At 41.3% G+C, this 12,728-nt stretch overlaps 1 protein-coding gene across 15 annotated transcripts in view; it reads left to right on the top strand.

Moving 5' to 3' along the window:
• Window positions 1-12,728, top strand: part of Camta1 (calmodulin binding transcription activator 1) — an 852,116-nt gene that overhangs the window by 21,702 nt on the left and 817,686 nt on the right. For 14 of the 15 annotated variants that reach the window (XR_005090962.1, XR_003736018.2, XM_028883112.2 and 11 more), the window contains exons 2-3: window positions 6,320-6,389; window positions 11,566-11,684. Coding sequence is in view for 13 of the 15 variants with exons in the window: in XM_028883112.2 (XP_028738945.2) it covers window positions 6,320-6,389; window positions 11,566-11,684 (189 nt within the window). In the remaining 2 variants the exon portion in view is untranslated. The remainder of the gene's footprint in view (window positions 1-6,319; window positions 6,390-11,565; window positions 11,685-12,728) is intronic. The other variant, XM_037203213.1, reaches the window with a different exon arrangement.

The raw sequence follows: 12,728 nt of genomic DNA, 5'->3' as shown, positions 1-12,728 counted from the left end.
TTTGGGGCCTTGTGAGTGGAGCATTTACTTTATGGTAGATGAGGCCAAGCTGCTGTACCTTTCTAAGCCTTGTGTCCAATTTTTATTGTTTTAAAAAACAAACAAAACCTGCCCTTACTGTCCTGGCACCCTTGCTTCTGCTGATGTGTGGGATTTTAGCACTGTCTTTTCCCCTTCTGATTTGTTGCCTCTGATCTTCCCTGGGCTTGGCAGTCTGATAACTAAGCTTGTTAGAACTCTGAGTAGTTTAATGGTAACCATGCTAGGAATGTGGATTAAAAGCCACTTCTCTCAGTTGGTGAGGCAATGCACATGGACTTTGTAAAGGCCTTTTTTGGCCTTCCCAGTGCCTCGATTTTCTTCCTAGCTCTGCTGTATTCACATGGAGTCTCACTCACTTCCGCACTTAATGCTGGGATTGGGGCAGGCATGTCTGCCATTGTCTTGGCCTGTGCCTCATTGCTTTTGTGCAAACAGTGTCATTTTCTCCTTTAGCTTTAGTTTTAGGGCTGTAGTGATAGGTAATGGGTGGTATGATTCACGAGCCAGAAAATGCTTGGGAAGTCCTGAAGGTCTTTAGACAAGATTCTCACTGAGCCATGCCTTGCTTTATTTAGCCTGTTTACTTTTTCTGCCTAACTCTGGGAGCTTTCTTGGTGGGGCAGCATCCCCAAGTTCCTGTGGAGGCTGGGAGCTGTGCAGGGATCCTGTCTTCCCGCCAGCGATCTAGTCAAGTGCCCAGACTTGCTTTTGTCATTTTTCTAGAATGGCCATATGTCTGCTAATCCCTGTAGGATTAAACTGAAGATTTTATGGGCGGTGACACTTGTGACGTGATGTGGTGTTAGGTGGAGGGCCTGCTTGATTCTGTTGATACTTCCCTCTGTCTCTGAGGAGTTTGTAGGTGTCACTAACAGGGCAATTTAGACATGGTTGTTTCCAGAGTGTGCTCCTTTGGAGTATGGATATTTGTACAATCAAGGACATTTATTAAGCACTGATTATTTTCAGACTGTTGAATATACTGGTTTCCTGGGCAAATTAAACTTATGAAAATTATAACAATAATATGATTCATATCTGTAAAGACCCGCAGGGGCGGGACCCAATTTTCTGAGATCACTTTATACCCTACACACATCTTTGGTCATGGTGAATGAGCCCGATTTCTCTGGCCATACATCAGTCTGGATGCATTCTAAAACCAGCTCTGAGAAGCTGCTTAGGTCTGCAGCTTTGTTGTGGTCTGTCCTAGACATTTGCTTGCCTTTGAGCCCAACTCTGTGGGACTTCAGTTCTCCAGCTTCCTTAGCAGCTGGTGTCTCATTGGTTTATTTTGCCTGCTGGGAGGAGGAAGAGCTATCATCTAGACAGTCCTTTTAGCCCTTCCGGAGTGTTGGGAGGGTTCTGTAGAACTGTAGCCCTTAGGGTATTTCAGACTTTGTGAAAGGTGGTGAGATAAATAAGCTCAAAGTATTTTTGTTCTGTCCTACATACAGGACTCCCCACCCCCCCATTGACCTTTGTAGTTCAGGAAAAGGATAAAGCATCTTGTATTGGTTCTTCAGTCTCAGATGTCATTAACCTGGTTTCATGAAGTGTCTCCAAAGTGTGTCTTTTGACAGACCTTGCACTTTATTTTGCAGGCTTGTGTTGTAGCCAAAAATTTAATATTGACTCTTAGTGTCTGTGACAATTCATTTTACCCAGTTTCTTGAATGAATGAAGAGATATGACCTGTTCTAAAAAAATATCCACAATATCACTGGACTGAGACTTCATGGCTACTGATCTGCTGTTATGTGGGGCAGGAGTGCCAAGAGCCAGTACCTCAGAGCACTGTCTGGGAACTGCGGGGTATGGTGTGGCAGGGCTGTGTTAGAAGAGGCAGAAGGCCTTGAGTAAAGCCCAGGGCATTACACTTTCCTTTCCGTGAACTCTTGGAAATGGTGATCATTTATAAATGCCACAAATACTCGCCCTTTTATGTGGCAGACTTTGAATGAAGCAAGCACTGCAGATAATGGAATGAACAGGCTGGACAGACAGCCCTTCAAGAATGCCCTTGATATAGAGTCAGATTTGAGTATGTTAGAAAATGTTTATCAGGGAAGAAAAACTGCTAGATTGCCTTTGGATGGAGAGTGACCTAGGGATTAAAGGTGGCATTTTAGGTTAGTTGAAGACATTCTGAAAGGAGTGAGTCTTCTGCAATTAAAGGTAGTTTACAGATGGCATTTTTCTGAGATTGCTAGTGGGCCCTGAACCTGTTTTCTTTTCTGAGCCTTTCTCTGCTGCAGTCAGGAATGGCTTTGTGGTCAGTTCTCACCAGTGGAGTGACAGTAGGCGGTGAGCCTCTTCTGGCCTGGCTCCTAGAATGTCTGGGCATGAGTCTGTACCATCTCATCTGTCTCAGTGCATAGGAGCTTAGAGACCCAGGAAGTTCCTGCCATGGGATAGAAGGGGGTGGATACCAGAGCTGCTGCTTAGAGATGAGGGACACAGGGACACCTGTTCCGGACTTTGGTGTATGCTTAATATAGCTATTGATGGTACTTGGGCTTATTAACATAGTTTATAACTTTGCCTTACTCATGACATGCTGTGCCTAGAATGCTCTGTGAGACTGGTGAGGTGCTAGCCGTTATTCTCTTTAATCTGATTACTTATATGCAGTGACTGGGTTTTCAAGAATCAGTGCAGGTCTTGATAGAGCAGGTGACAAAAATGTTTAATGTATCACTTGTAATTGGGACAGTGGCTTACTGCATTTAATATAGCTACTCTTCCCTTTGATTTAATAAGCTTTGTGGACCCTTAGCTAGCTAGCTAGCTAGCTTTAACATTCTTGGTGTTTACTGCAAAGGCTGTAAAGAGCTTTCTTCCTGTCACTTCTCTCTTTCAAGGCCTTTAGTCATTTACTGTACAGCGTTTTATTAATTCATCCAAAGACTGTGTGCGCATATGGCGAAAGTGCCTGTGTATAACATCCTGACCTAGGCTCTATGAAAAGACACAGTAAAGGAGACAGTTCCTGCCCTGTTCTTACTTACTGCAATGGTAGTTCTGCATTTACACAGCTTGGTCATTTTAGCTCAAAAACATCCGTGTCTGCTGTTCTCATTACATTGTTTTCAGTACTGCCTCTTCACCTACATAGTGTAGCTTCTGTAGGCATTGCTCCTCTTGGGTACTTCAGCAGATACCGTGCTTGTTGTTTGTATATTCTGGCATCGTTTTAAAAAATTATCAAAGTCTGTACATTCCATAGAATTAGGCAGTTGAGGAGTACCAGGACTAGAGGATCTGAGTTCTAACTCCTGATCTCCGAAGTTGGTCATCTGGTTCCTGATAGTCAAGGTGTGGCATGAGTCATGACATTGGTGTCTTATGGGGCTTATTAGAGAAGGATTTCTGGCTCCATAGAGACCCATGGATCAAAACTGAGGTTTGAACAAAGCCCTCAGATGACCACTGTGAAGGGAAAATAGGAGAAGTCTCATTCAAGGTCACACTCACATTTGACTTGAAGAAACAGAAAGTTAGAGTGGTTGTCCGGAGTCACACAACTGTTTATTTCCCACTGTGGGGTCATTTGTGAACGTGCACAAAAGATGATTAGATAGGTCTCCTTAGATATTCTGTCCTCGTTGATCAGAAGTGCATCCTGGACATCAGAATTTTAAATTTCCCAAGTTGACACCTGTGGCCAAGACCCATTGCTTTGGTTAAAATGGAATTCAGGTTTCTCCATGATTGTCACCAAGCACTGTCTTTATATTCCCAAAGTGACACATTGAGGAGCCATGGAGAACAGTCCTTTACAAGCTCTCACAATAGTGTGCACTTACCATGATGATTTAAAGAACCCACTTAGGGTCAGTTCACCTGACCTTCTAGAGTGTCCCTTGAGGAGGCAGGGTGCCCTTGTTCACTGTTGGGTCTAAGCTCCCTCAACTGTCTGGCATGAGGTATGTGCTCCTTTCTTATTTGTAGAACAAATGGAAGGAGTAAAGAGATGTGTGCGGTGGGAGGAATAGGCAGTTGCTGACCCCTATATCTCCAGGGCTGCCTAATCCTGGGGCCAAAGGCTTCCTGAAGGCCTGACAGCCCCGTGGAGCAGTAGGACACACACAGCTGTGGGAGGACTTGGACCCATCCATACTTCTGGTTTTCTGTAGTGCTGTCCTTTTGGGTTAATCTGTCCTGACTTGTTGGCAGTGAATGGGAACTAGGAAAGATGGCTCCAGCCCTGCAGACTAGTACTCCTTCCTTTGGCCAAACCACTGCACTGTTGCAGAGAGGCATTTGGAGATGGCACTTGTGCAGTCTTGTGAAAGACCTTTAAGCAGGGCCTGGCACAGGAGAGTCTAGTCAAGGTGGCTGTTTTGTGTTTTTCCCATTGTCTTGTGCCATCGTTTATCTGCTTTGAGAACCTGGGGCTGGTTTTGAGGTTAAGATTTATAAAGTTTTAAGATTCATAAAGTTTTTCTTCCACGTTATGCAAGTTCTTTTGTACTTAAATCAACTGGGAACCTTCTGAAGCCAGTGCTGTGGAGGAGGTGTAGTTGAGTTCTGTCCATAGTGTCTGTCATGGTGCTCTCAGGGTTGGAGTTCTTTGTTGCCATTTGGAGTGTTTTACCACTTACTCTCAGACTTGGAAGCTAGATGTGAAAACCCATTGTTTATAAGGCCATTTATGTTAGTGTGTCTCATCAAACACTAGTGATTTTAAAACCTTTGACTTGAGACTGTTAAGATGTCCTAGGTAGCCATTACCTTTAATGCTAATTATTTTTGGTAATAGGCAGAAAATAAGCTTTGAATATGAAACAGCCATCTCTGTGTGGCTGGCTAGTAAGCTAGCTTGGGGGCTGGCAGATGTTAGAGTGAGATGGGGAGGTTTGCAGACACTGAAGAGAAAACTTAAGGAGCCAGTAGCTATTCTGAGGGTAGGAACTGTGTTGTTATGGGAAGCTCTGTTGTATGTACTTCTGAGGCTCTGGGTTATCGCAGCTGGAAGGGAGAGGAAAAGGAAAAAATCATAGAATCCATCCAGTTTAGTCAAGCAACTTCTGTGCTCTTAGAAAATGTTAAAGTTATGTTAACATAGTAACTCTTAGAAGTAACTCTTAGAAAGTAACTCTTAGAAGTAACTCTTAGAAAATGTTCAAGTTACGTTAACATAGTAACAGTGGTGTTTGGTGACGTTGGTGTGATAGTTGAAGTCTCTTACTTTGAAGGAGATAGGAGAGGGGAGTGCCATCAGAGAGAGTGCTATCCTGCCTTTCTGTGGTGGCAAGATACAGAGGCTCAGTGACTTCCCAGGGACAGCTAGTAAATGACAGAACTGGAGTCTGTACTTCAGCTGTTGACCTGGAAACTGTCTTTGGTTTTTTCCAAGTAAAAAATAAGCGGTTTATAATATATGACCAATAATCTATAGAGTCTCAGTATTGTAGCCAAACAAGAAGTCATTCTTAGGACTGAAAATAATTGACTGGAGATATCCAAATGTTTTTTTCACCTTTAAAAGTTTTTTCACCTGTGTACAGAAATGTTGTTTTTGTATGAACACTTGAGATTTCTTTGAATGAAGTGACTTGAGAGCAGAGCCCATGTCTTCTGACTTCCTCATTTTGTTTCTCTACGTAATGCTGTTTGGTCCTCAGTTGAGTCTTTTGTATGAATGAGGTGTTGGGTGTGTTGCTGGGACATGGTTAATAATGTTGATACTGACTGCAGATGAGGATGTCATGGACGTTGCTGCTTTTATGTTTATTCTGTACACAGCATATGTGTACTCTAATAAAAACCACACAGGTAGTGTTCTCATGTTCCATGTGTGTCTTAAATTTGGAAGTGCTCTTAAGCCTACAGTGCAAAGCACTATTACCTCTGATCTGTTTGTAGATCAGATGCCAATGTCTTCGCCACTCTTAAATGCTGTATTGTGTATATCTCACAAACAACCTGGAAATTAGCATTGAGACAGTTCTAACATCCTATCCCCAAATCCCATTTCACTTTTGACTATTGTTAAAAATAATTCAGTCAGAACCCTGGTGCATGTTTAGTAGCCTCTTCATTCTCCTTGGTCACAGATGGCTGTCAGTGACTCTTAGTCTTTCTCACTTGCGGAGCCTTGACACGAAAGATCTCAGGCCAGTCATTTTGTGGAATGCCCATGTTTTGGACTTATCTGATGTTTCCTCATGGTTTAGATTCAGGTTTTGCATCTTCAGCAGGAATATCACAGAAGAGCCAGAATATGTCTCTTTCAAAGATTAGTTTTACATTTTATTTTCTGTTTCCTTAGAGCGTTTCCCAAAGTGTATTCTGCGGAACTAGCACCTACTGTGTTCTCAACACCGTGCCACCTATAGAAGGTAGGACTTGAAAAGATTTTGACTTACAGGAATGGGTGGGCTTGGCAGCCAGAGGAACTCCTCCTCCAGTGCGGTGAAGACAGCCCTGGACCAGGACTTAGGAGGCCTGGCTTCTGCCTTTTGCTGCTGTGTGATCTTAGATGAGTTACTTAATCCTTTTAGGCAACACAAACAGTGCTCTCCTCATGAGCTTTCTGTGAGGATTTAAAGCGATGGATTCAGCCATACAGAAAGGTCACAGCCCCTGCAAATGTTGGTATTATACAGTACATCCTTAACTGTGGAGTCCAGTACTGTATCTGGATGATGCAGAGTAGGACGAGGAGGTGGTGTGTGGGAGCCAAAGATTATTTTTGAGTCCCAGTTGAGCTACAGTTGAGTAACAGTAGATCTTGGCTAAATTAGTCTGAACCCTCAAGTTCTTTGTCTGCAGAGTGGGGAGTGATTAAAACATCACATTTTCTCATGAGGATTAAACAAGAGAACCTAGTATAAAGTCTTGTCTGGGTGCCTGGTGTGTTACAGTAGACCTCCACGAATGTCTACTCTTACTCAATAATAGAAACCTGATCACTTGTTACTGAAGTTGGAGTTGAGTGAAATAAAGTACAGGAGGATGCCCAAAGCCTAGGTGTGGTGCATTGCAGGGTTTGGTGCCTCTGCTTTGTCTGTTCCTACCCCATATTTTATATTGAAATGTAATTGTAGAATGAATAGGAGTTTACAGAACCTGGGTTATGAATAACTTAACCCTGGACGCAATAACACAATTGAGAGGAAACAGTAATTCTGGGCCACTTAAGAGTAGGAAGGGTGAGAGTGGTGTGTATACAACTCCACAAAGAGAGGAAAGAGGTTATTCAGTAACAAGACTAGTCAGGCTTTGCTACTTAAAATTATTAACTGCTTTTTAATCACTAAAACTCCTTTTGGAGAATTATAGTTGAGTTGCATTCCCTTCTTAGACTGGAAGGAAACAGCACCTGCTTTGACCAGTGCTCTGCTGCCGTTCCTGTTTGTTTGGCTACAGGAATTGGAAGGTCTTAGGTTAGTCATGGCAGGGCGTTGCTGTGAGCGCTGTGCTGCCTGGAATGCACCAGTGTATGCTTGTTTCCCTGAGCCAGTTTGATCCCACTAATTAAATCCAGGCACATAATAATTAGAGCCAAACAGAAAAGTGTAGAGTTTCTTTTTAAATTTTTTTTCTCCACACTGTTGATCACATGCCCCTGTAAGAGTTAGCAGTTATACTTATTGCTGCAACAGAGAATGTGTAGAGTTCATTCTAGAGGTCCAGAGACTGTCGAGTCACCATCACCTGAGTACAGATGTTCTTATTGTTCATAGACCCCAAACTGTTACATTCTTATTGTAACTGGAAAGACAGTGGAGGTATCCTTACCAGGCTAGTCTAGTTAATACACTTAGGACTTAGCTTGCAGAAATCTGAGCACTCCAGAAACAGGCCAGATGCATTTCTTTGGTTTGAGTAAAAGATTTGGCAATGTGAATCTTAATTTTAGAAACAAAACTGAAGGTTAGAATCCAGTTAGCTGAGTGAACATTTTTGTACATTTTAGAAAGATTTAACTAAATTACACTATGACTCTAAAATTGTCATTTAGAAAATATTTGAAGGTTGACTAGAAAGGATGGTTCATTCTCTAGAATTATAGCTGTCAGCCAAGCACATCATTTGTCAATTTCAAGAACCCCGCCAGTTACGTTTTTTATTGTGAAGTAGGTTAGGCAATGCTATTGTGAAGTCATGTATCATGCGTTGATAATGATAATGAAAGGCTTGCCTATCATTTAGTTGACATTCCCACTTTGCAGTGTCAAAGTTTAACTGTTCGGATTGAATATGGGGGTACAGTTGAAACCAGTTTATACCTTAGTTTTATTGTTAAGATACTATTGCTGGCATTTAAAAACTGGCACACATGTTCAGCTATTTAATCATTTTACAGCTATTCTAAAAATATTAAACAGCTTTTAATTAAAAACACATTTTTATGCAGTATCACTATGTGAACAGTTATTTTCTAATATAAAAACAAAGTTTTTTATTACTGTATTTTAACCAGAAACACTGAAGTGGATTATTTTCTCCTGGTGCTGGGATTATTTTCACCAGGGCCATGTGCTTCTAGGTGACCAGTCTACCACTGTGCTAGAATTGGCCCTGAGGAGTGAAGTATGAGTTTAGCATTATCCTTCCTGAGGTCTGACTCTGCCCAGTATTGAACTTGCTTTTCCCTAAACTGGGAGAAGGGCATTTACCATCATGATGGTTCCTAAGAGCACCTGGCTTAAGTTCAGCATGAACCTAAAATTAAGGAAATGGTGCAGTTTAAAAACAGAGCAAGGGGAAGCCGGGGAGTGGTGACGCACGCCTTTAATCCCAGCACTTGGGAGGCAGAGCCAGGCGGATCTCTGTGAATTCGAGGCCAGCCTGGGCTACCAAGTGAGTTCCAGGAAAGGCGCAAAGCTACACGGAGAAACCCTGTTTCAAAAAACCAAAAAAAAAAAAAAAACAAAAAACAAACAAACAAACAAAAAAAAAAAACAGAGCAAGGGGACCTGCTGGTCTGTCATACAATCCTTGCTGCACAGTCCTTTGGAGAGCTATGGTGGAAACTTGATTGAGACAGTGCTCACATAGCATCATGCTTTCCTCTTTAAACATTTACCTTTGGGTCCACTCACCACTGTTTCAGCTGCTGTCAGAGTGGAAGCCTGAAGCTTTTCCTCAAGAACGCAAACATACAGTCACACACACAATCTCTCTCTCTCTCTCTCTCTCTCTCTCTCTCTCTCTCTCTCTCTCTCTCTCTCTCACACACACACACACACACACACACACACACACACACTCAACATTCTCACACACACACTCAGTCATACACTCAGCATTCTCCCTCTCATACACACATTTGTCTCACACAAACTCAGTGTTCTCTTTTTCTCTCACACGTCATTCTCTCACACATTCCAACATTTTTTCACACATACTCAACTTTCTCACACACATTTATACACACTCCATTCTGTCTCTTATTCTCATTTTCTCTGTCCCTCTCCCTTCTCCCCCTCTTCCCCTCTCCCTCTCTATCCCTCTCCTCTTCTCTCCATCTTCCTTCTCCCCTCTGCTGACAGCCAGGTTTCTTAAAGAGACTAAAGGGATAGAAATTTAGCATTGGTTGTGACCACAAATAGAAATACAAACTAGGGTTTAATATTCTGTTCTGCTTTAAATAGCTTTCTCGGGAAGATGACTGTTTGTATACTGAGTACTAGCCTAGTGCTGTTTCTATAAAAGATACCCCCATATATATTAAATAGAATATAGATTTTCAAATTTTACCTCTACTTTCAAAATTGTGTATGTCACATTATTTTTTTTTTTTTTAAGAGAGAGATTAAACCACATTAGGGATAGAGAGCAGGAAGGTAAAACCTCATGTGATTCTGACTTCTGTGCTTTAAAGTTTTATGACCCATGTACCTCCCTGGGAGATGAAGTGTAGGGAACATGCATGAGCACATGTGATTATAAAGTCTTTATAGTAAGAAGTTAATAAGAATGTCCTATCAATGTTTTCTTAGTTTATTTCCTTTTGATTTTGAGCAATATTTTTAAGTTGAATCTTAATTTGGTATTAACTTATAATTTTAGATCTCCTAAGAACAGTATTACAAGGTTTTCACTGCTATAGACATGCACAGCTGTGTAGTTCATGGACCAAAAAAAGAGTCAGTAGGCTAAGACTCTCAAGTTAATCCCTATAAAACATTCTATATGATGTAGTAGATTTTCTCAGACTGTTTTTGTGCCCAATATTTACTTCTGAGTTTTTCCATGAGAAGAAGAAACATGCTAATCAGATGAGAAGTGTTTGGGTGAGAATTTTGTGACCTTAGAAAAGTTTTGTTGTTGTTTTATTTATCTCTCAAAAGACAGTATTAAATAGAAGTACAGAAATAACTGGATAAATAATTGCTGTATTTCACTTCATATTTAAGCAGTCCCTGTAGACCTCTGTAAGACTGCTGACTTGTAAGGCATACTGTTGCTGAAGGACCTTAAATTTTATAGAAACTTTACTTGAGGGAGAATTAAATGATCCCTAATTCTCTGATTCTTGATGTGGAGAAACTGGAAACACTGAGTAACTTACCCAAGATCACACAGGCAGAAAGAAGCAGAACATGCACAGGTGTGGGCTGTCCACTCTGGGGGTGTGTATTGTCTTACTGACACTGTAAAAGCTGATGAGCCCTTGACTGGAGCAGCTTGCGTCTACCATAATGTGCTGTCCCCAGGACTCAGGTGTAGACTGGGGACTTCATTCCGTATAAAAAATTGGAGTGGGTAATTTGAAACTCTGACCGGAATTTGCCACAGATGGCAAGGAATTTGGAGGCAGGGAAAGGGATTGCTTTAAAGGAGTGAAAAAGTAAATGATATGTAAATAAATGATGGAAATAAATGCTATATAAAGAAATGATCTAGGAAGCATCAGGTAGTCAGACTTGCTCTCTAGTCTAAAAGTAATGAATTCTCTGACTCCTTTAGAAGGAGCTACATTTGATGAACTATATTAATTCTGCAGATAGGTGCATGAAAATCAACTTAACTAAAGTGATAGATTTTTAAGGTACAGCCTAGAAAGGCCAGCTTCTGTATTACTTGTTAGTTAACCACAGGCTTAAATTCCTTATAAGAGCCTGTGGTTTCCTTTAGAAAGAATAAGTCCCATTTGTAATATAGGAGACAAAGTAATGTTTAGTTTATAAATAAAAGTCACATGTAATTATAATTCTTCAAATTTAAAAACCATGAAACTTTTAACTTGGTTAATAAACAGTTTCTGGGGTTCGGGAGGTTAAATCATTTTGTGATTTTGATGTTTCTTGGAAACACTGAAAGAGCCTTTAAAGTAATCTGATTTTGGGCTGCTCTGGGGCATTTCCTGTTTGCTCGCTTGTGGTGGAGTAAAGCTCAGTTTATCAGAGCCCACAGGCAGATTCCTGCTGCCATCCATCTGAGAGTGTGTAGATGAGGAACTAGGAGGACTGGGGCCTCCTGATGCTCTTGGGCAGTTTCTGACATTGTCAGTGTGCTTGGAGGAGGCGTTCTCTTTCTCTGAATTTACTGTTTTCTTCTTTATAGATGACCATGGGAACAGCAATAGTAGTCATGTAAAAATCTTTTTACCGAAAAAGCTGCTTGAATGTCTGCCGAAATGTTCAAGTTTACCCAAAGAGAGGCACCGCTGGAACACTAATGAGGTAGATAAACTTCAATTCTTAAGGGCATATTATCTTATGGGTGAACTCTTGAGGATGTTTTGCGTAGAGCTATTTATATTAGCTTTAAATTCAATAGCTTGAAGAAGGAAATTGTCAATGAAAAGAGTTCTTCTCCCCCCCCCCCCCAAAAAAAAAAAAAAAAAAAAGACAGGATTGCTCTGTGTGTAGCCCTGGCTGTCCTGGAATTAGGTCTGTAGACCAGGCTGGCCTTGAACTCACAGAGATCTACCTGCCTCTGCCTCCCAAGTGCTGTGATTAAAGGTGTGCACCACCACCGCCCGGCTGAAAAGAATTCTTAATCTTGAGTTGACACAAATTAGTGTGTCTTGACCTGTCGCTGGTGTGCTTGGCTTGTGCTAAGAGCTATAAACTGTGCATGTGACTTCACTAAAGCAGCATGAGTGTGTGCTGTGTTTTCTTGCCCCTGGCATCTTGCATTTGGTGGTTGATCTACCTGCATCTCAGGTCAGCGTGAGTTCTGTGTTGTCACAGGTGAGTGACTACAGTCCCAATGCTCCACAGAAAACAGTGTTTTGGAAATTCGAAGTCTGTAGAGTTGGGGACAGGCTTATCAGTTCTTTGATGAAGAGAGAGAGCTTGTTTCAAGTATTGACTGCTTTGCCTTAGTAGTAGGAATTTCTGTTAGGACTGCAGGCTAGATTGTAGGTCACATAGTTGACATCTAGGTAAAGAAAGAGTAGATTGATAGAGTACATAGATTTTTTTTTTTTTTTTGGCTAAATTTTAATTTGGGAATCTTAGTGTGTTGTTTTGCTGTCTAAAGTTTTAGTTTGAAATCTGGGTATTTAAGGGTAATAGCCATTAGTGGTGGGTATTATCCATTTCAGTGTAAGGTGACATTGAGTTACTATGATGGTGAGAGCTGGGTATATGTCTTATCAGTCTGTGTATTCCTTTGACTTGTGTGACTGGGGTTACTGGTTACTTCCAGATTAACATAAATCCATTTGTGTTATTGGTTCACTATTTACTTCTAAGTTAGCTTAAAGCGCAGCTCTATCC

This window comes from Peromyscus leucopus, chromosome 2 (assembly GCF_004664715.2).
Source record: "Peromyscus leucopus breed LL Stock chromosome 2, UCI_PerLeu_2.1, whole genome shotgun sequence".
NCBI classification, from domain to species: Eukaryota; Metazoa; Chordata; class Mammalia; order Rodentia; family Cricetidae; genus Peromyscus; species Peromyscus leucopus.
This window is presented reverse-complemented; position numbering and strand designations above follow the sequence as displayed.